The 23,131-nt window shown below is 52.1% G+C and overlaps 1 protein-coding gene across 4 annotated transcripts; it reads right to left on the bottom strand.

Annotated features, from left to right (window-relative positions):
• Positions 1-1,693: 1,693 nt before the first annotated feature.
• Positions 1,694-22,048, bottom strand: Exoc7 (exocyst complex component 7). 4 transcript variants are annotated; one of them, XM_048451949.3, is made up of 20 exons: positions 21,901-22,048; positions 21,681-21,746; positions 19,556-19,740; positions 19,254-19,359; positions 14,755-14,977; positions 13,817-13,984; positions 11,224-11,316; positions 9,198-9,343; positions 8,815-8,967; positions 8,498-8,596; positions 8,096-8,158; positions 7,754-7,820; positions 7,017-7,055; positions 6,307-6,372; positions 5,945-6,065; positions 5,630-5,725; positions 4,801-4,864; positions 4,570-4,611; positions 4,333-4,466; positions 1,694-4,090 (listed from the first exon to the last, which is right to left on the bottom strand). In XM_048451949.3, exons 1-20 carry the CDS (start codon positions 21,958-21,960, stop codon positions 3,988-3,990), a joined length of 2,094 nt encoding a protein of 697 aa, XP_048307906.1. In that variant the 5' UTR covers positions 21,961-22,048; the 3' UTR covers positions 1,694-3,987. The 4 variants fall into 4 exon arrangements, with proteins under 4 accessions (XP_048307906.1, XP_048307907.1, XP_048307908.1 ...); XM_048451950.3 differs by lacking the exon at positions 7,017-7,055; XM_048451951.3 differs by lacking the exon at positions 11,224-11,316.
• Between the last annotated feature and the right edge of the window lie 1,083 nt (positions 22,049-23,131).

Raw genomic sequence — 23,131 nt, 5'->3', positions numbered from 1 at the left:
GGGGCTGGACCCTGAGCTTTGTCTTCATGGAACTGGATGGGAGAAGCATGTTTTGTCCAAGGCTAAGCCCTTGCCCAGAGCAGCTGGCTCCATCCAGTGGCTCAGAATGGGCTGAATGGAGGTTGTAATTTAGACCCTACTGCTCTGCCCAGACAGACCCTGATGATGATTCTGTGGATCCAGCTCCACCTAGCCTTTCTCTAAGCTCAGCACCAGTCAGCTCTTGGTTCAGAAACCCAGCTCCCAGTAATCAGCAGTTGGTAGGTAGAGGGCTTAAGGGTTTTTGTTTTTCCAGTCATGGTTTCTCTGTAGCTTTGCAGCCTGTCATGGAACTCGCGCTGCAGACCAGGCTGGCTTTGAACTCAGAGATCCACCTGCCTCTGCCTCCCCACTGCTGGGATTAAAGGCGTGAGCCACCACTGCCTGGTTTGAGGGCTTAAGGTTTTAAGTGTTAGGGTTTGGGTCCTGAGATAAACCTGACCTTGTCCATCAGCCTGGCCATCCTCTTTCAACCTCAACTTGCCCCTGGAATTTCAGGCCATGTACGTGCTGAAAAATGGGAGTGCACCACTGCTGTAACGCATGCAGGTGTTTGTGTTCAACGCATTTAATGCAGTGAGTGTCCCGATGATGCAAGAAGGCACGGGGCCCAGTGCCAAACTGGGCAGGGGACAGAACTCTGCCCTGACTAGTGCCTAGGCTTCCCGCTGCCTGTCCCAGTGACCAACCCAATGTGATGTTCCCCTCCCCAGCACACCCTGCAGCACAGTGTTATGTGCTATGGCTGGTGAGCTCCCACCCAGAGGAGGGAGAGGTGGGAACACACTCCAAATGTTAGCTTTCATCAGCATTCTGAGTTTTAAGAACACACGTGGAGGAGGCTTCACTGGCTCCTGGCTGGGTGCATGTCTAATCTGAAATGTTGTGTGCATCCCCAGCACGCAGTCCCACTGCCCTGGAATTCGCTCTGGACACCCAGACTCACTATCCAGGAAGTGTGAGGTAGGAATTTCAGGTAGGCACCATAGAACCCTCCCCAAGCTCCATCTCTAGATGCCTCTTGGGGAATATTTCCCTTTTGGTGGCTACCACAGTAGCAGGAGCAAGGATTTCTCTAGCAGAAGCCTGGTGGGGCTGGCAAAACTGGGGTCGAAGTCTCCCCTGTGGTAGCACAAGAATGGGCTGGGCTCTGGCCATGGTTGCTTCTCCCTGTGGGCTATATAGGGTGAACTGAGAGGTCCAGGACCCACAGGTCTGAGTGTATCAGGATGGTCACGTGGAGTTGATCACAGCGACTGTAGCCTGAGTTTCAACCTTTCAGCAGCACTGGGCTCACAGAGCCTGGGGGATGAGACTGAGTGGGATGTTAGAGGTGCTGGTCTCCAGGAACAGGGCTCTGTGGTCTATTATAATGTGTGCACCCGCGTCATCCCATTCCAGCCTTAGGGCACCTGAATGAGCACAGAGAGGCAGAGTTCGCACCTCCCTCCAAGTCAGTCCATCTCCAGTCCCTTGAGGCTCTTCACAATTGTCCTTAAGAGTCACAGCTACCCAACACACATGTACCAACTCACCAGATGTCAAACTGGCAGTGCTCCCAGGAAAGCCCACTGTCACCACCCCACAGGCCCTAATGTATCTGGTGAGAGACGGTGGACAGAGACAAATCTGCAATCACCTCCCTGCCACGAGGTGCTGTCAAGTGCATTTATTTTCACGAGGAAAACTCATCTCTGCGTCTAAGGCTCTTCTTTAACTGGAGGCCATCCGGAGCACTCCCAAAGGCCAGGAGGCCTTGCGGATTGGCTCCCTCTCCCACCTGCCCTCAGAGGCCATCAGAAGTTGCAGCTTCTGGGACTGTCTCTCTCAAGAGCCATATCCTATCCCTTTCAGTGATGGAGCTAGAGTTCCAGGCCCATGTGGTAGAGGAGATTGTGTCAAGAAAAGAATATGTAGTTCATGACATGAAAGCTCAGTCCCACTCGAGCATCCCATGCCCTGCTTCCAGGTGACAAAGTCCATCTGGGAAGAGGCTGGCAGAGCCCGGTGGAGAGGAGAGTGATGGTATAGGTATCCCCAGAGGTACGGTGGTCTCCCTTCTGCTCTCTCCACATCCCAGGAAATGCCTTTTTCCTTCTAAGCTGAACCCAAGGAACACTGAGCCCAAGTCCATCCTGGTGGGGTTGGTTCCCAGGGAGACACTGCTGTTGGCTGATGCGTGAGGGTCGAACCACTGCGTGCATTGCCTTCAAAGTGACACTGTTGCTTGGCTCCCTTGTCTTCCATTCCTCCCCAGTGCAGCCTCTGCCCAATTCCTCTTCCTGCAATCCACTGCTCAGTAAGACCTGCTCCCCTCTGTCACCAAGACCGGTTGGGTCCAGGTCCAGCCTCTGCCCCTTCCATCGGCAGCTGACTTCACCTGCTGCTGCTCTTCCTCAGCACCAAGGCTGCCATGGAGATACAGCCCTGGAGACAAGAGTAGCCCCAAGCCTATGCCCAGAGGGGAACTGAGTGATGGGAAGAGACCAGGACCTAGTGTGGAGGGTAGGCAAGGGTAAGGCCCACCCCGGGAGTGCGGCTCATGGAGATGTAACAGAGCAGAGTGGTAATCTGCGCACTTGCAGCCGGCCAGACTCGGAGACTGGGTGGCTGCAGGCTCTCAGCATCCGTCTGCTGGCACCTGGCTCGGGTGCCATCTTTATCTCCCCAGGTAGAAGCATGTATGAAGTCAGGCAGAATCATCCCCTCAAAGGTCCAGATAGCCCCTGAGAGAAGTTCATGCTTGGCAAACTTCTCTAAATGGGTGCTTCTTCCTCTGGAGGAGGCTTAGGAAGAGCCAGACCCAAACTTTAAATAGTCGAGGATCTAAAGAAGGGATACTCTGGACTAAGAAGGCCTGTCTTTCACCCTTCTGCTTTGGAAGACATTCTTTTCCCTGCCAGCAGCTCCTGAAGGAGGAAAGAGTTCAAGGGCCAAGCTACATTGCTGAGCACACCTTCTTCATGTATGTGGGAGTGTGATGTGCAGTCAGGTCATGTATGTGACCAGTCTGGATGCGGGACATGTGCAAGTTTGACCCGGCCCCTGGCAAGGTAGCCTCCTGGTGTACAGCCCAGTCTGTAACAGGGTGGGGCCTAGGGAGACAGATTTGAGGGTACAGCACAGTTCCTACAGCTAGGACAGCTCCATTCTCTAGCAGGAGGCTCATGCATCCCGAGTGCCCCATGTATAAAAGCAAAACAAACCATCACCCAAATGCACCCTAAGGGTCTGCCCTTCTTGACACAGTTGTTCACTGCCAACCTAAAGCCCAGCTTTACCCTCACAGCCTCGCACTTTGCTCCTGAATTGTTTCCCTTCGTCCGCTAGTTCCCTTCCCCTCACGCTTCTGGGCTAAAGTTTCTGCAGGCACTGCTGTGTGCCCAGGGCCGTGAGCACCGAAGCTGGGAGTCAGGGAACAGATGTCTGAGGGGCTGGCCCCACAGGGCGGTTCACAACTCCTCCAAACACTTCTTGCAGTGTGCTAGATCCAAAGGGACCAGAGAAAGAGCCCTCCTGCACCTTGTCACCAGGGGACTCCCAGGTAGCTGGGCACTCCAGAGAGCTGCGGCTCCTGTATAAGACCCAGAGAGTAGGTCACACGACAGCCTTGCCTCCAGCTCTGCCGGCTGCCATTTGGCCTGTTCTTTGAGCCCGCTCATCTGTGGGCTGAAGAGGATGGAAGTAGACCAGGGTGAAGTCTGCCATCCCATTCTTGGCACCCCACGGCAGCTGGGGGCACCAGCCTCTGTCTCCGAAGTCTGTCTCCACCGTGAAGCCCACGGTGTGAGAGGACCCCACATTCTGGGTGAGTGCTAGTTTGACAGGAGATGTGGGCCGCAGGGGAGATGCAAACACCAGGGACAGGGTTCCCGGCCCAGAGGCATACTAACACTGGCTCATCAGTCCAATGACGTGGGCGTCTGGAGAACGAGGCAGCACATGGGCTTAGGCAGAGGTGTCGAAAAGACGATCGATCATGTCGCCCACCTGCTCCACACGGTACTTGATGTACTTCTCAGGGTTCTTGGTGAAGGGCACGCTGCCATACCTGAGCAGGCACCGTGGTAAGAGGTCAAGGGGAGGGCATCTCTACCCTCAGCCGGCGTTAGCTCCCTTTACCCTCTGACCAGGTGCTAAGATGGGGGGGGGGGCCCTAGACGACGTTCCAAAGCCCAGAGCACCAAACATGCTGACCTACCCTATTGCAACTTTTACTTCCCTGAGGAAAAGAGCATGTAGGTCACCTGGACAGTGGGCAGCAGAGGGCCCAGGAGTGGGGGATGGGCTCACCTGTGCAGAAAGGCCCCATAGGTCTCCTTGACAATGTTTTTCTGAGCTTGTCGAATCTTGTCCCTCTGTTCTGTGTCTGGAATGGCCCAGGCCTTCTGAATCTTGCACAGTTCTTCAAGGCCATCATTGAATCCCTGACCACCAAACAGGTAAGAAGGAGGGACCAAGAGACCAAAGTTTTGTGTCTACGTTGCCACCGTGGCAGCAGCAATCAGCAGGAGGGAGGCCTTGACTCACCTTGAAACGTTCCTTAATCATCTGCCGCTCCTTGTCCCGGAGCTGGGAGTCCAGAGAGCAGAGGGAGGCAACAGAGAAAGCCTTGCTCAGAGCAGAACCACGACGCCCTCTTCTGCCCCCAACCCTCTCCTGTCGCCCTCATGGCCTCACACATCTCCGTCTAGGGAGATGCTTGTCCATTTCTCCTAAGACACAAACATCACACCTTCCTGGCACAGGCCTTAGGCTTACCTTGACTCCAGGCTGGAACATGGGTAGATTCTTCTCTGCGATATAATCAGTCACCTTTAACCAGCTGCCAGACAGCAGGGTGAGAAGACAGAGAGGGGCAACTTCAGACAGCTACTTCTTCCCTAAAGTCAGCTGGGTTTGTTTTTCAAACCTCTCAATCTACTGAAGGTGGGGGCAGTAGGAATTATCTGGGTCAGGAGTAAGCAAAACAACAGAGATGCTCTCCTTGGGAACAGAGAATGCTGAAGCTGCTCGCGTTGACAATTAGGAGCAGGAAGCAGAAGGCGCTCGATAAACACAACAAATGTTGCCGACCACAGGTCACATCAATATTGTGGCAAATTAAGAGAGAGAAACAGATGGGAAAAGAGGGAGTAGAGGACAGATAAACAGGAAGGAAGTGGGAGATACTCAGAAAGAAACAGGCCAAGGAAAGACCAGAGCAGGACCCAGACCCTATCACAACCCCACTATTCTCCAGGACTAAACACTGTTCACTTCTCTGACAGTCCCCTTTTCAACTATTCTCAGCCATGACACTTGGCAGACCACTCTGAAGAGGCTGTGTGGTCCCTGGGGAGCAGCTAGCAAGAAACAGGTTCAAAAATTAGGTTCAAAAAACAAGAAGAGAAAAAAATAATGCTGGGGGCTTAGCTAGTGGCAGATTCCATACTCAGCCTGCGCAAGGCCCTAGCTTTGAACCCCAAGAAGGAAAACAGATGGTGGGTTACCAGTGATATCAACAGTACCTGCTGGCCTCATACTATGAGGGGCTGAGAAGGAAGTGTGGTGGGTTCGGGGGCACTGCAGAGGGCTGGTGGCCTCTTACCTGCGCTGGTAGGTCTGGATCTGCTGCTCGATGTGCTCCCGGTAGGAACGCTCAGCAGTCTTCTGGGTCACAGCCACCAGCTGGATCAGCTCAGACCTGAGTGAAGGAGGAAAAGAAGAGAGAGAAAGAGAAGAAATTTCTGGGGTCTAGAAATCGCTGGCCTTGGTGGCTTCCCATTCAGAACCTTCCTGAGCTCAAATGGAAGCTTGGTTGCTGACCAGAGACTGAAGCACACAAGGCTAGGAGGCTGCAGATGCAGCGTCCAGTCCTGGAAGGCAGAGGCTGGCACGGCTCAGCCAAGGCAGGGCCACTTACTTCTCCAAGGACTTGAGGATGTAGTTATAGTTGTTGTGTAGGAAGATGGCGCTCAGTGCTGGGTCCTCATACACCTTGGACTTGCTCAGCAAGTTCAGCTGCAGGTTTCCCAAGACTTTGCCTATACAGAAAGACAGGGCCACTTACATCACAGGATCTGAGCACTAGGGCCTGCCCTGCTCACTGTCCTGACAACGCTGCCGTGTTCTTCTGACTCCCAGGCCTCTGAAGCTCTTCTCAGAGCTAGGGTCCTGAACTAGAATGCAGGTTACTATTCTATGGTCAGGGAGGGACCCAGGAATAAGAGGACAGCACTGAGGCCAGGGAGGGGGAACGGAGGGGGTTCTGCCAGTGAGACTCACAGATATAGGTGCTCAGCAGGCGCTTGCTGAACTCGGAGCTATAGCTGGTGGCCGAAGAGCTGGTTTCTGAGAGGAGATGTGCTGTTACTGTGGTGGCAATGGTCACCCTTGAGGGCCCTTTCCACACCCCAGGGGCAGAGGAGGAAACGTTGGGGCAGGCAGGACTGAAGGAAGAGCTCAGGCAGAGATGGGCACCTGCTGAGCTACAGGAAGCATTATGGACTCTTTCTGGATCCCAGGGCTGTTCTCTACAATAATGGGCTAAGGAACCTACCCATGATAGCAGGCAGGCAGGTAGGAGAGGTGTAGGGTACCAACGCCTTCCCTACTTTCCCAGCCTGGTTCCCAACATAAGATGGGTGGGATCTATTAGATCCCTTTTACTTATTTGCCAACAGCAAGGCTTTCTGGACAGGGCTACCCAGTCTTTCCACCTTCTCTTCACATGCTTCTGAAACCCCCCACCCTGCTGATGCAGAACAGGTCAAGGGGAAGGGCCAGGTTAGCCAGGGGGTGTTCTTAGGGTGCTAGACCCTGGACAGTCTTGGAGACAGAAAGTAGCTATGAAAGGAAGAGGAGAAAATGAGGGCATCCTTAAAGAATTCATGCCCCTTTGTCCTGCCTCTAGTGGGTCCTGAGAACTGGTCCCCTGGGAACCTTACCCACTGGGCTTTGGAGGGGAGAATGGGGCTGGGGGACACACTGCTTACCTCGGGGGTCTAAAGGAATATTGTATGTGTCCCCAAGAACTACGGAGTGACAGGCAGTGCACACAGAGGGGGAGGAGGGAAACAGAGGAGGGAGAAAGATGCAAAGTGCAAAAAACAGGTTAGAAATGGCTGTGTCTCCCCAAGCCAAGCAGACCTTCCCCCATGACAGCCAGACAGACAGCAGACGCACCAAGCCGAACTAACTCAAGCCCAGAAAGCACACTGGGAAGCGCAGCCTGAGAACCAGCAGCGCCTTGGCCTCTTGTCCCCAAACAAAAGCAAACGGAGGGCCCGGGGACCTCAGTTCTTGGAACGCCCAGAGAGCACCCTTCCTTACATGCCAGCCTCCCAAGCTCCAGCCCCACCAAGAGGCAGCGAGGAGATGGAGTAACAGAGTAGGCAGATGATGCAGGAGGGAGTGGAGAAGTATGGAAGCCAGGCAGGGCTGGATGAGCACCTGAGACCTGCAGTGCCCACCCCAGAACTGACAGCCAAAGGAGCAAGCAAAGGGTTGGGGTTCATAAGACTGCCAACAAACCCAGCCCACCTTATGCTCACTCTCAACAAGTCCATGGGGCTTGGGCTCCCCCACAGGCTGTGTCTTAATCTCACTCCACCCCTCAGCACATCCTGCCCTCACCCGGAGCAAGTTAGGGGCCTCCTAGGGGCCTAACTCTATGTCCACAGGCAAGAGGGGGCGGAAGGGCACAGGCAAGCCCAAGTCGGGTGTTGTGTACCTTGAGAGGCCAGCATGGCACCTGCCGTTTCCTGAAAGTCCAGAAGCTGTTGTAGGAAAAGGATGGCCTGGTGGACAGAACACATCGAGAGGGTTGGGGATAGGCCCAAGGTAATGGCTTCCTACACACCCTTCCCAACCAGCGGGCAGGTCTTGTGCCGGGGGTCTTCACAGTGACAAGAGCAACTAGAAAGTCAAGAGCTATCTCTGGACTCTGGCTGCCCGAGAGGGCCTGTGTGCTGGAAGCTGGCCGCAGGGTGGGTTCCCACTGGTGCTGTCCCCCAGTGTCTGAGCTGGAGAGCTCTTTGTCCCACCTCGCCAGCAGCGTTTGAGTAGCACCTACGTTGCTTGTGAGCTCGTGGACGGTGCCGTCCTTAGGCATGTTGTATTCTTTGTCTGGATCATTCTGTGGGAAGGAAAAAAAAGCCTCTGGTTCCCAGAAAAGGGCTCTCACCAGTGGCCTCTGGTTCACCGTGAGCCCTAGTCGGCCTTCCTATGGCGCCACCTCCTGGTACATCAGTGTTATGCTGCCCCTCAGCCTCAGAAGCTGAGCAAGACAAGGATGTATGCCTCGGAGGATGTCAGTGCCAGGAAAGAAACAGAGGAGCCCAGAGGGTCCTCTCAGAAAACCAGCAGTGCAGGGGTTTTTCCACAGAGTAAACCTGACTTTCTTGAAGGCTTGCTCTCTAAGGGGTCCCCAGAGCTCAGTGAGGAAGTTGGGTCTGGTGAAAGGGGCTGTGGGTACCTTAATGTTGTCAGCAAAGTCTTCTAGTGCTTTGGCTCCAATGGTCTCCATGGAGGTGATGAGGCCGGGCAGCTTGTTCTTGGTGCTGGCTGCTGTGCCCTGAGAAAGGACATGGTTGACATCTTCATCAGAGTCCAGCTCACTGCCCTCTCCAGAGCTGTGTGTCTAATTCCTAGCCCTCAGTCCAGTTCAAGATTAGCGACAGCTCTTCTCTTACCTTGTGACATCCTAACTTATGCAAAGCCCCTCAGGAGCCACCTCAGAAGAGAGGTAGAGAGCATGGAATAGAGCAAGCCGTGTGAGAAAGGCCCATATACCTGGAGCACCTGGTCAAACTCAGGCTTGGTCTGCTTGAGGTGCCGCAGGATGGGGAAGACTGTGAGCACTGTGGAGAAGTCATGGCGGATGATGGCTTTCCTGGCAGCAGACACGATGTTCTCCCCCTCGAGCATCAGTCCGTCCAGTGCATCCTGGGAGAAGGACAAGGACCCTGTCAGGAAGGCGCAGAGCAGAGCAGGTTCCTAGGGACAGTGGGGGCACCCTGTGGGTGTGAAGGAGCCAACATGCTGTGAAGGATGGGGAGAGGGTCATGGGCTACACCAGAGTCAAGGGTTTAGGGTGACAGGCCTGCCCCCCCCCATAGCTTCTGCAGTAAGTCACATGGGCCAGTGCTCAGAGCTGCAGGTGGGCAGGGTAAGACCTGAATCAAGGAGTCAAAGGTTCTCTTCTGATGGTGCTCAGGGATGATGTCCGTCAGCAGCTGGTATTCACTCTGGGCCAGCTTGACAAAGGCACTGACGCAGTGAATGTAGGCGTCAGTCTCCACATCCAGCATGTCATCTCTCCCTGGAGGGACAGCGTGATTCTGAGTGCCTGGGGTCTCAGTCTCTTCAGCTCCTGGGCTAAGCCCAGAGCAGCAGTGAGCAGAAAGAGACAGACTATGTGACAGGTTGCCATGAGAACGGCTCTGGCAGGTCTGGGAGAGCAGGTGCCAAGTCCAAACACTGTCCTGGCATCTTTCCACTCAGCACAGGCAGCGCCCATGGCCCCAGAGCAAACGAGAGGTGGTGGAGAAGGCTCGAGGGAAGGAAAGTTCCTAAACCAACACCCTGGGCAAGGTCGTCTGATCCCAGGCCTGAGGATTCTGAATTGGGCTTGGAAGAGGGCAGTGTGGGATGGGCAGGCGGCAGTGTCCACTTTAAGAGGTAGTCACTGTGGTCCTCCGTCTGGGAGATGAGGTTCCTATAACGGTCATTACCAATCTCACCAGACCCTAAGAAGTATAAGGGAGCAGAGGGCTATGGCCTACGAGGCTGGCTGGCTGGTGTGTGTGTGTGTGTGTGTGTGTGTGTGTGTGTGTGTAGAGTTAATTCTGAGAAGAGGCTAAGAGTGATATATGCCTATGATCCCAGCATTCAGGCGGATGGGGTAGGGTGACCAAGTTCAAGGCCAGCCTGGGGTGCTTAGCAAGACTATCTCAGCAAAGCAAAACCATCCAAGAAGAGATAATAAGCCCTGGAGACAGAGGGCTCCCTGTTGAGCTGCTCTATGAGCAGAGTGCACCCCACTATTGGAAGATGAGCAGGGGCCCCAGGACAGAGCAGTTGGGTTTCATATGCTATGAATGGCTCCAAAAGTGAGATACCCCAGCTCATGACCTCGGAGCAGCCACCTGCCCTCCTGCCTGCCTTCCAAGACCAAGCTGCAGCTTCTCCTCTGGCCAGGCCCTAAGAGCCAAGCATGTACTCCCATCTCACAAGAGGCTAGGAGACCTAGGGTCCAAAGGAGACTGAAGTGGGAGCCAGGTCACAGGCCAGGCCCATCCTCAGAGCAGAGCAGGCCGTCAGGGGACTGTCAGCGGCTGGACCACAGTACTCACCGTCCAGTGGCCCACGCTTGTCGTTCAGGGCCTCGGACAGGTGCTTAACTCGGAAATCATGCTTGTGACCTAGCAAGATGTCAGCTGCACAAACACAAGCAGCGTTTACCCAGGGGCCAGGCAGCTGCCCCTTGGGGTATGGGGAAGAAGCCCTTGATCTCCAGGACCAGAGCAGAGTGTGAAATGGGGCATAGGGAGGGAGCACCAAGGAGGGCTCTGAGCCCCTCCACTGCCTCAAACCCCACTGGGAACAGCCGTTTCAAGCCTGACTCTCAGGGAGTGCTTAGGACCATCCCTGGCTGTTTGCTTTCTAACACGGGGAGGCCAAGAGAAGGTGCATGGTCCCAGGGAGACCCTGAGAAATGTCACTGCTGAGTGAATGAGGGCAGTTGAGGAGGTGGGTCCACCAACACAGCTGACCTGGCTGTCCCTCTCCTGGCAGCGGAGGCGGCCCATGCCCTTTAGGCAGACTGTCCCCTTAGCTGCAAGAAGCTCCCTTTCTACAGAGCACAGTAGCCGGGAGGTGTTGACCAACTTGGTCCTGCCCTGCTGATCTGGGCGTGAAAGGGCTGCCCCAAGACAATTTTCTCTAAGTTTACACAGGACACAAAGACAGAGACAGGGAGGACGAACCTTAGGAAGGGCAGAGCCAGGCAGGACAAAGCCAGGGTCATGAAACTTGTCCTTGGGCCTGTTGAAGACTGAGGAGCATCAAGGGTTTGCCACTCCCGCCCAGCCCCCTCAGGATTTGTCCCAAGGCCCTCCTGGGAGAGGCTCTGCCCTGCCTAATGAGTGAGTGGACTCATAGTGGAAGTAGGGTGACGGAAAAGGAACACAGGGTGGTTACCTTCCAGAGGAATGAGGTTAGAGCCCCCCTTTTTCCCATCTAGACCATGCTGGGAATACTGTTTCAGAAGGTTCTGAGCCTTACGGATCGTCCCTGTCACCAGAGCCACAGAGAGGAGAGAGGAAGACCTAGGAAATGAGTGAGAGAAAACAGCAGCGGCCTCCACCTGCCCAGCCCGCACCCGCCCCAACAGCAAGTGTGCCCCTCAACACCTCTGCCAGCAGGTCCTGCCAGGGTCACCGGAGACCCTGAAGGATGGAGAGCAGAAAATGTAGGCAAACTCAGTCCTGGACTTGGCACTGACCCTCAGTTCTGGACCTGAGTTCACTTTAGGAGGGACAGGAAGTGACAAAAGGAGATGCATTAAGATCCATCCGGGAAGGAAAAGGTTCTGCCGAGTAGCGTACTAGCGGAGTGGGCTGAAGGCCTAGCGACAAAACTCTCACACTTAAGAGCAGGACAGGGTAACCTGGGGGTTTCCTGGAGACCAACTGAAACTCCAGGCTGAGTTCCCTGAGCATGCTCAGTGTTGAGACATAAGCCAGACAGCAGTGTTGAGACATAAGCCAGGCGGCCCTGAGGGGTTTGGGGTTGGGAAAACAGGTCTCAGCTTCCTGTAGAGCTATGATGGAGATGGAGGCCCCCACACCCCAGAAGACACTCAGCCAACATAGCAATGGTAACAAACTGAAAAGCTAGGGAGGGGCTAACAGGAGCCACCACCGGCGAGTCGAGAGCCGTGGTAAAGACGACAAGCTCTTGCCATGGGGAAAAAGAACAGATAGCATCACAAACAACAACAAATGAAGTGTGGCAGCCTGGCCTTTGGGGCTGCCAGCTCCTGGGATCAAGACATCTCAGAGCCCACAGTGTGGGGACACAGGCAGTTTGTCAGCCAGTAGGAAGTGCTCCTAGTTAGCAAAATGTACTGGGGAGGTGAGTCATGCAGAAGCCTGACTGCACCACCTTTCCTGAGACTTCTCCACCACAGCTGAATGCAAGGCTGCTGTCCTCACGGCACCCACCAGGCTATGCAGGGCGGGGCAGGGTTCAGCTGGCTCATCTCTGTTTGTACCACACTGAAATTAGCCACCACTCTTTCTGTCAGGCCAGCTCACATCTGCTTCTCTCCGTGTTCCCTCCTCAGTGAGCACCCTAGTAATGAGTGAATCAGATTCCTGCCCCACAGCCTCCCCAGGAGCAGATGGCCTGTGGGCCCAATGGGACCAGCACACCGGCTGCAAGGAAACGGGGAAGCGACCTGGCAGCAACCGAGTCCATCAGGTGCCCAATTATAAGAGCAGATGCTGAGGTTGGTGCCTCATCAATGAGGCCGGACTCTTCTGTCCTCAGAGTGGGGACAGATGTCCTGAGGGCCTGACTCCATCACCCTCACCTCAGTCTGAGTCCACTCACTCCTGCCAACTCCTAAGCCCTACAGAACCACAGGGACCTCACAGTCCTTTGCCTCTCCACAAGGACAGGTTAAGTTGATGGAGAGCCCTGGAGTAGGTCATCTCCCTCTTTCTCAAAGGCTAGAACCTGCAGGCCAGTGGACACTGGAGCAGGGCAAACAGGGTCCTGGAGCCTAGTGGGCTTGTCAAAGAACCAGGAGAAGAGGAAGCGAGCAGAGCAGCTGAGGCCCTGGCAGCCTCATGGACATAGCTCCTCCCCATAGGAAGGCACGGACCCCAAGCATGCGGGCAGCTGGTTCAGCAGGGGGGTTAGAAGAATCACTGTTTACAGCAAGTTCTCTACTGGGGCGGCCAGGACCCTCACTAAAGGGTAGAAGACAATGCATGTCCTGCAGAGACCACCGAGCCTGGAAGGCAGCCTCTCTTGGCTGTGTCTCCAACCTTTAGCAAAGCCTGAGAAGCAGGTGACGTGGTTGCTCCAAAGGGCTTGGGTGGCTGGGGACTGGAAAATGAGGGTGTGCACTCTACTCAAGGCCTGCTGTTAGGAGAGCATGTTCCCTAGCCAGGCCTGAGCAGCAACTGGAAGCCCATGGCTTTCTCTCCTGGTGCTACGGGAACATCCTATCTCTCCTGGGGCTGAGGTCAGCCTCTCTTGAGGCGGAGGACTGCCAGGCTGACAGAGACAGTTAGCCTGGAGCACAGACCATATGGACGTGAGGTCAGGAGGAGTGGACAGTGGGCTGCTCCCAGGAGAGCAGTGTCTCACTGCCCGCACCCACCTCTATGCCATGTCCACTTTCTAACTAAGGAGCAGTTTATATTGATCTGGCTCTCTGGAAAGCTGGGGTGCCTGCCCCTTCTCACCCAACCGGACCACACAGCAAGGGGAAGGAGACCTAGCAGGTCACTCTGACCTATGGCCTCTGCCTCCCTGCCTCAGAGACAATTAAGCACACTAGTGGCCCTGCCTCTCCAACCCCAAATCTTATGGAAATCACATAGCTGCTGGGTATAAGAATCTACAGGGCCTTTTGGGTAGGGGACATTTGCTCTATCCTGTGTCCCTAGGAGCCGGGTGATCACAGACAAGGGCTCCAGAAGGCTTATACTGCTCACCCCAGAGTGGACAAAGATAACCCTGTGATTCTTCGGTTACATAAATGGTCAGGGGAGCTCACCTGGCCGCTTGACAGGCTTCTTGGTAGGAGTGTCTTTCCTCTTGTTGGGGATGGCAGGGGAGTAGGGCACCCCAGAGGAGGAACTGCTTTTGCGGAAATGCTCCTTCAGGCCTTTGATGGAGCGGTCCAGCTGGCTAGAGCGGATCTGGTAGTAGACATTCATGAAATCTGGAGAGAGACAGTAAGTATGCCAGCGGCCGGGGCCCTACACCAACTGCTTCATGTCTGTACAGCAGGGCAGTAGAGTCCATGATGTCACTGGTTAATTTCATCTCCAATCAGGCAGAATCTCAAAGGGAAAAGCTATCCTCCAACAGAACAATTACGAGGCGGGCGTTCAAAGCGAGGAATTCCTGTACGCCAGGCAAGCCCTCGCTACAGAGCTACCACCTACCTACCAGCTTGTGTTGGTAGCGTGTGTTTTTCTGTTTTGTTCTGCCTTTGTTTTTGTTGCTGGTCTATGTTTGGGTGGTGCGAGGAATAGGCATTGGCTGCTTTCAGAGAACCCAGGTTCAGTCCCCAGTACCCAAGTCAGGTGGCTCACAACCACCTACAACTCCAGTTAAATGGATGACTCTCATATGACCTCCATGGTGCATGAATGTGACATCTACTCGTACAGACACACAATATACTTGCAAATAAAAGGAAAATAAATCCAGAGGCAGGCAGATCTCTATGAGTTTGTGGCCAGCCTGGTCTGCACATTGAGCTCCAGGACAACTAGAGCTTTATACTGAGAGTCTGTCACAGAAAAAAGAAAGAAAGAAAGAAAGAAAGAAAGAAAGAAAGAGAGAGAGAGAGAGAGAGAGAGAGAGAGAGAGAGAGAGAGAGAGAGAGAGAGAAAGAAGAGAAGAGAAGAAAAGAAAAGAAAAGAAAACATGTTGGGGGAGGTGGCGGGAAGAAAGCTGCCACTCTTCTGGACAGGGAGCCCTCACCTTGGTTCCGGCCGTACTCCACCAGCCAGCGGGAGATGCGGATCACATCCTGGAGCACACTCTCAGGCAGGTGCTCCAGGGTCACATCTTCCTGGACCTCCAGGTCATCATCACCACTGATCAGGTCCAGGATGAGCACAGGGGAGACAACCTTGCTGTGCCGGGTCATCAGACTGCGGAACTCAGACTCCAGGGACTCCTTCCCCCGCTCAAACAGCAGCTTCTGCGAGGACAAGGGAAGGAGGCTGCTGCTGCTGAGCTGGGATCTGCAGCCCCTGCCCTTCCCGCCCTCAGGCCTCTGGAGCCCCAGCCACTCCTTCTTCAAAGCACAGAAGAAACCCTGGGAAGCCTGACTTGGTAATTTCCTTTCCTTCGGTTTCTCAAAACTGACGGTTGCTCAAGGTATGGTGGCGCACACCTTTGATCCTAGCACTCAAGAAGCAGAGGCAGGTGGATCTCTGTGAATCTGAGGACAGTCAGACAACACAGTGAGGTCCTGTCTAAAAATAAACAAAAAAAATGCTTGATGTTCACAGGCCAAATTCTGCTTAACAAGCATTAATTTATTATTTTCTCATTTTCACTGCTAATTGCCCTCTAGTTATAAAAGAAACAAGCAGGTAAGTTAACGTGTTGGCTAGTTTATGTCAACTTGACACAAACTAGAGGTATCTGAGGAGGGAGCCTCCACTGAGAAAATGCCTCCATGAGATCAGGCTGCAGACAATAGAGCATTTTCTTAATTAGTGACTGATGGAGGAAGGCCCAGCCCATAGTGGGTGTTGCCATCCTTGGGCTGGTGGTCCTGAGTTCTATATGAAAGTAGGCTAAGCAAGCCAGTAAGCAGCACCCTTCAGGGCCTCTGCATCAGCTTCTGCCTCCAGGTTCCTGCCCTGTTTGAGTTCCTGTCCTGATGTTTTTAATGATGGACTACATTGTGGAAGTGTGAGCCAAAGAAACCCTTTCCTCCCCAAGCTGCTTTGGTCATGGTGTCTCATCACAGCAACAGAAACCCTAAGACAACTGGATTACCTCAATCTAGTGTCAAGTGTTATCAACAAAAAACTGAAAAATGACTGAGAAAATATTTATAAATCACATATGGAAAACACCGAAGAGACTTGAAAACAAATGTGCACGCTAACACACAGACACAAACGTGCACGCTAACACACAGACACAAAGGTCCACACAACATTCTCCACATGGACAAAGTGCAGACAGCCCAAGTGCCCACCAAGGGATAAACGGCCAAACAAGTGTGGGATGTTAGGTTGGCCAAGATGATTCTGCTGGGAAAGCTGATAACCTGAGTTTGATCACAGACAACAACATGGCGGAAGGAGAGAGGCAGCTCCTGTTAGTGTCCTTTGGCTTCCACACACCGCATAGCACACATGTGCCCACATACACAAATGAGTAAATGCATTTCTTAATGTGGTCTACCTATACTATTTAGCAATAAAAAGGTGTGAAGTAATGTACTGATATAGTATGCTGCAAATCGATGAGCCTTAAAGTCATTATGCTAAACCAGCACTCAAGAGGCAGAGGCAGATGGATCTCTGAGAGTTTGAGGCCAGCCTGGTCTACAGAGCAAGTTCTAAGGTAGTCAGAGCTACCCAGAGAAACTTGTCACAACAACACCAAAACAAAACCACATTACACTAAAATAGAGGAGCCAAGGCCGAGGAAGACAGATCAGTTAGAAATCTGTTTGCCACGCAAGCACAAAAACCTAAGTTCTATCCCAGCACCCACCTAGACAGAGAGTTATGAGCCTGGATGTGGTGGCATACACCTCTAATCCCAGCTCTCAAGAGACAGAATCAGGCAGCTCTCTACACAGTGAGACCCTGTCTCAAGAACAGAAATAGAAACATGTGCACATGTGCTATCGTGTTGCAGGTCAGAGGATGGCCTCGAGTACGGTGACTGGAGGGCGGTTTAACCCTTGCTCAGGTGTGCGTGTAAAGACAGGCAGATCCCCGGGATGCAGAAGCTGGCTAGTCTAGCCCAATCAGTGAGCCAGCTCCAGTGAGAGACTCTGTCTCAAAAAACAAGATGTCATTACTGAGGAACACCACCTCAGGCTGGCCTCTGGCTTCCACATACACATGCATGTATGTGCACCCACCCACACATTTATAGACAGACAGACAGACAGACAGACAGACAGACAGACACACACACACACACACACACACATGCAAAGAAGTATGTGACAAAAGATAGGTTTACCACTGAGGGGCTGTGGTATTGTGGCTACTGGTATACTAAACTACTGACCATAGGAAGTTCAGTCCTCAAAATAGCCAGTGGACCTTGGGCAACCCAAGACCACTGGCTAGTTACTGGCTCATCACACAGTATCACATACCCCTCATTTCTGACAGAGGCCAGGGCCTAAGGAAAGGGGGCAAGTCTGCTCCTAAGCAAAGGCCTTCTTGGGGGCTGGGGACGGGGCTCTGTAGTAGACCACTTGCTTACTATGTGTGAGTCCCTACCTTCAGTCCCCAGCACCATGTAAGTACACTGAAAACAAAACAAAAAAACAGTCGACAGGGGAGAGGGGCACTTCCTAGCATGGGGTGTCTTATCTGAAACTCTAGGATGATCTGATGCCCCCTCTGGCCTCTGAGGGCACTGCATGCATATGGTGCATAGACATACAATCAGGCATACACACATATACATAAAATAAACAAATTATTTTTTAAAGATTAAAAAAAAAGGACTATTAGTGTCTAGGAAAATAGGTCAGTGGTAGAACACTTGCCTAGCACATGTAATGTATTTGATACTTACCATTGCCAACCTCCAAAGGGGGACCGGCAATAGGATGAAGGTGCAGATTAGCCCTCCCCAAGTACCCGCTTCTTGTGGTTGGAAAGACGGTCCAGTGGTTAAGAGCACTGGCTGCTCTTCCAGACCTAGGTTCAATTCCTAGCACCCACATGGCAGCTCACAACTATCTGTAACTCCAGTTCCAGAGGACCTGGGACTCTCACAATGACATACATGTAGGCAAAACACCTATACACAGAGACTATAAATAAATTTAAAAAAAAGACACATGGGCTGGAGAGATGGCTCAGAGGTTAAGAGCACTGACTGCTCTTCCAGAGGTCCTGAGTTCAATTCCCAGCAACCACATGGTGGCTCACAACCATCTGTAGTGAGATCTGGTTCCCTCTTCTGGCCTGCAAGTATACATGCAAGCAGAACACTGTATATGTAATAAGTAAATCTTAAAAAAAAAAAGACACATAAATTAGATTAGGGACCTTGGTATGAGAAAACATTTGTGTAACAATCGATAAATGCGCCTCTGTGCAGCTGTCTGGGGTTTAGGCCATCAGAGAGGCTGGCTCTTTCTGCTGCCACACAGGCCTTAGCATTTCATCCTGGAGTGCCTTCTTTCTTCAACCGACCCGCGCTACACAGAACACCCCAGCAGGGCAATTAGGGCCTGTGGCGTTAAATCACGCAGAGCTTGGGTTCGGGGAGATGAAAGATTCTGGAGGTCAACTGGGGTCAGGATGGGACAACAACAGGCAGGCACACAAGCCACCGAACTGTATGCTTACAAAGAGTCTCAAGGGCAACAACTCACGTTTGGATTTGTGAGCCCCTGTTGGCCTGAAGTATGATATATGGCCCAGGCTGGCCTCACATTTAAAGTAATCCTCCTGCCTCTGCCTCTCAAGTGCCAAGAGCACAGGTACTTGTCATCATGCCTGACTGAAATGGTCAATTTTATGTGATATTTGTTTTGCTTTATGGCTTTGAGACAGGGTTTGCTATGTAGCTTTGGCCAGCCTAGGATTCACTATGTAGCCCAATCTGGACTTACAGCAATCCTCCTGCCTCAACCTCCTGAGTGCTAGAATTACAGGTGTGAGGCACCATGCCGAGGTAGACCTTCACTTTACTGAAGTGAAGAAATCACCAATGCATATATAAAAATCAAATGTTAAACTTACATTTGAAATAATTTAACTAAACTATAAAGTATGACAAAAAAAGCTATATCTATAATTCCTAAGGCACAGGACCTAACACTTACATTTTGAATACTATGTATCTTATTCTTTTTATTTAATTTTTTTTCAAGACGGGTTTTCTCTGTGTAGCCCTGGCTGTCCTGGAATTTACTCTGTAGACCAGGGTAGCCTTGAACTCAAGAGAAATCTACCTGCCTCTGCCTTGCGAGTGCTGGGATTAAAGGTGTGCACCACCACTGCCGGCATATCTTACTCTTTTATACACTTTCCTAGTATTCTTAGATACAGCTTCACTACATAACCCAGGCTAGTCTGGAACACTACGTATCTCAGGCTGGCCTCAAACTCATGATCCTCCTGCCTCAGTCTCACAGTGTTAGGCATGAGTTGCCACATCTGGCTTCTATACACTTCTTTACATTGGTCACGTGTCGCTCATGAGACCAGGGATGGAGGTCTCATCTGTCTCACAGGATCCCATTGATTTCTTACCACTTTGTTGAGCTCTGGGCTGTCTGGGCTGTTGTCCTGAAAATACTCCACAGCCTTCTGGATTTTGGCCATGCTTCCCAGGTATTCTTCCAACCTGCCTGTGGGACTGGGAAGGAAAAAACACTGGATCAGCCTTGAAGAATGGGGGTTAAAATGATGGACAGGGGACATGGTATGCTGGAGGGGGAGAGAATGAACATCACATGAGGGACTCTAAGCTCAAACACGTTTTATTTCCCTTCTAGGGCCTAGAGTCACTGGGCCAGGGGACATTAGTTCTGCAACCTCCACACGCAACTCACCCCTCCCTGATGATCTTCTCAGTGTCGCTGGCTACGTGGTAATAGCTGATGACGTGGTCCAGGCAGGATAATGTCTTTTCTACATTCTCCTGCAGCCTCTGCAGATTCTCTGTCTGCTTGTGCACGGGGATGATGGAGTTCTCCAGCTTCATGAGCCGGCTCTCAAAGGACGACAGGATAGACACCTGTGGGAGGAAGGCCTCTGGCTCTCGGGTCTCAGGGTTATCCTGGCATCTCTTACCTTTTCTTGGTTTTCTAGATAGTAAGCTACATACAGTAAGGAACACAGTGGGCTTGTCCCTAATTTGGTACATGATACATGATTCAAGATAAACTGGTGAAATTTCATCTTTCATCTTTTAAAATTTATTTATTTTTATGCACATTGAGTTTGTTTGTTTGTTTGTTTTTTCCTGCATGTATGTCTCTGCAAGAAGGCCAGATCCCCTGGAACTGGATTTACAGACAGTTGTGAGCTGCCATGTGCATGCTGGAAATTGAATCCAGGTCCTCTGGAGGAGCAGCTGGTGCTCGCTCATCTTCAGGCAAGAAAAACATCAAACTAATTCTTCCTAAGATGATCACCCTAGGGAGCTGGAGGGATGACTCAGGAGTTAAGAGCATTGGCTGTTCTTGCAGAGGACCTAAGTTCAGTTCTCAGCACCCACATCACTGCTCACAAGTGCCTTGAACTCCACTGCCAGAGTGTCTGACGCCCTCTTCTGGCCTCTGAAGGCACTGCATACTCACAGAGCAAATACACACAAACACTATACACATAAAGTAAAAGTAAACTTTAAAAGAGAAATGAATATGGGTGGTGGTGGCGCACACCTTTAATCCCAGCACTCAGGAGGCAGAGGCAGGCGGATCTCTGTGAGTTTGAGGCCAGCCTGGTCTGCAAGAGGACAGGCTCCAAAGCTACAGAAAAACCCTGTCTTGAAAAACCTAAATAAATAAATAAATAAATAAGAAATGATAATCACCTCAGGACAGCTTCCTTTCTACCCTTTGAAGCCCAATCTCAATTTCTGTTCTGACGTTTTCCTATTGAACTGGAAATGGCTTCACGAAGAGCAGCCCCAAATACATTGCTGTTACCTTCAAAACCTCTTTTCCTAAAGGTGAATCTCATGAAGGAAGTATGTGACTTTATTATCGTGTGACTAAACACAAATGCAGGTTCGTATTTACTCAGTATGTGTTCCAGTTTCCCCTAGGAATAAAGAAGCAAGCCAGGTGATGGTGCACACTGCTAATCCCAGTCCTGGGGAGGCAGGGGCAAATGGATCTCTGAGTTCAAGGCCAGTGTGGTCTACAAATAGAGTTCCAGGATGGCTCGGGCTGTACAGAGAAATCCCGTCTCGAAAAAAAAAAAAAAAAAAAAGAAGAATAGGGGCTGGAGAGATGGCTCAGTGATTAAGAGCACTGACTGCTCTTCCAGAGGACCCAGGTTCTAATCCCAGCACCCACATGGCAGCTCACAACTGTTTGCAACTCCTGTTCCAGGATATCTGACAACCTCACACCAATGCACATAAAGTTAAATAAATCATAAAAAATTATTTTAAAAAAGAATATAAAACCATTTTAAAAAATTATATAAAAGCATGTTAAAGCACCCATCATATACCAGAGCGCAACAGGCATTGGTTTCTATGTCCCTTCACAGACATCCTGGGAGAATGGCGTTGTCTGTTTTGAACTAACCAAAACAAATCTTGCCCACCAAGAACCTCATAATAAGCTGTGGGACAAGGGCTAGGTCTAAGATCCACTAGCTCTCTGTGATGGTTCTATCCCAAAAGCCCTTGGGACTTCGCTGCCTCGGTAATTTCACTGAACCAGCCTTCCAGGCGAGCACCCAGCACTTGAATGACAAAGACAGGGGCCAGTCCCAGCCCATCCACAGGGTATCACTAAACGTCTGCACAGCACACAGCAACAAGTCCAGACCCGCGGTGTCTCCAGTGAGGGAGCGGAGGCTAGGGAGCAGCTAGCGAAGCCCACACCGTACCACCGTTGCTACCCACGCTGGACCCGGGCCCAGGCCCCGTCCGTCACAAGTCCCTCCGCTACGGCCGGGGGTGGGCTGTCTGCGGCCTCCCAGCTGAGGGCAACTCACCATGTTCTTAGTGAGCTGGTCACTCTTCTCCAGGCTGTCTCGGATGAAGGACAGCGTCTCCTCCTCCTGCAAGGAGTGGAGAGGAGGATGTCACCCCGAGCCGGTGGAGAGAGGAGACCACCACTCCCCGCCCCCACGGCCTACCCCCACCCGCGTCTCTCCTTTCACCCCCGACAGTCCATGCCCTGGCGCCCTGGCTTCACTTTCACCCCTGCTTCACCTTCTTCAGCTTGTCTTCGATTTCCCGCCGCCGGGCGGAAGCCTCCTGAGGGGGAATCATCGTAGCGGACAGCCCTGCTCCCACTGCCCGCTGACTTCGCTCAGACGCCCGCTCGGCTTCCGTCCCGGTCACACCCACTTCCGTCCTCGGCCCTGCCCCCCGGACGCGCTGGAGGCGCCATGTTGGGAGTGGCGGGCGGAAGTGTGTACCTGTCGCCCCGCCCCTCGCGAATGGGGAGGCGGGCTGAAGCCATCTTAAGTGTGGCTGGAATTGCTGGCTCCTGATGTCTGAGGCTGCTCTGCCGGCCTCTTTGAAAGACAGACCCCTGCTGAGAGTGCTGGCTCACACTTCCCACAGTGGGAGACTGAGGCAGGAGGTCATTCATCGAAGCCAGTTTGATATTTATATAGTAAATATCAGGCTAGCCTAGGCTACAGCATTAGACTCTGTCCCCAAACCAAAAAGCAAGAAAATAAAAATTACACCTGATTTATTTATTTGAGACAGTTTCTCTGTAGTTTTGAAACTGGCTATGTAGACCAGGCTGACCTCTGCCTATCGAGTGCTGTTAAATTAAAGGTGTGCACCACCAAACCGAGTTCATCTGGTTTTAAAAAAGGAGGGTTTAATACATTTATTTTTGTGTTTATGTGTGTGTGAGCATACACATACTATGGAATGGGTATACAGGCTGGAGTCAGTCTTCTCTTTCCCATGTGTGGGTCCCAAAAGGATTGAATTCAGGTGTCAATCTTCGTGGCAAATGTCTTAATCTAATTAGCTCTCTCACCAGGTCATGATTTATTTTTGGTGTGTGTATGGGTGTTTTGCCTACATGTATGTGAAGTCTTTGTGTGCCTGGTACCCTGGAAGGACAGAAGAGGGCATCAGATCCCCTGGAACTGGAGTTACAGTTGTGAGCTGCCATGTGGGTGCTGGGAACTGAACTCAGGCCCCCTTGAAGAGCTCTAAGTTCTCTTAACTGCTGGACCACCTTTCCTGAGCCCCTGATTTATGATGAAAGCTCTGGATGAGGTGACAAGTTTGTTTCCCTAGATCACACGCTAAGGGTCATGTCTGGAGACTGTTTCCCCAGATCACATGTTAAGGGTCATGTCTGGAGATTGGATTCCACACAGAGTAACACAGTAAATACCTGCCAGCCATTGGCTCCTCTGATGAACCAGGAGCTTTGGGATCAGCCCTTAGATTCTTTTTTGTGACTGAGCAG

This window comes from Myodes glareolus, chromosome 9 (genome assembly GCF_982192425.1).
Source record: "Myodes glareolus chromosome 9, mMyoGla1.1, whole genome shotgun sequence".
NCBI classification, from domain to species: Eukaryota; Metazoa; Chordata; class Mammalia; order Rodentia; family Cricetidae; genus Myodes; species Myodes glareolus.
This window is presented reverse-complemented; position numbering and strand designations above follow the sequence as displayed.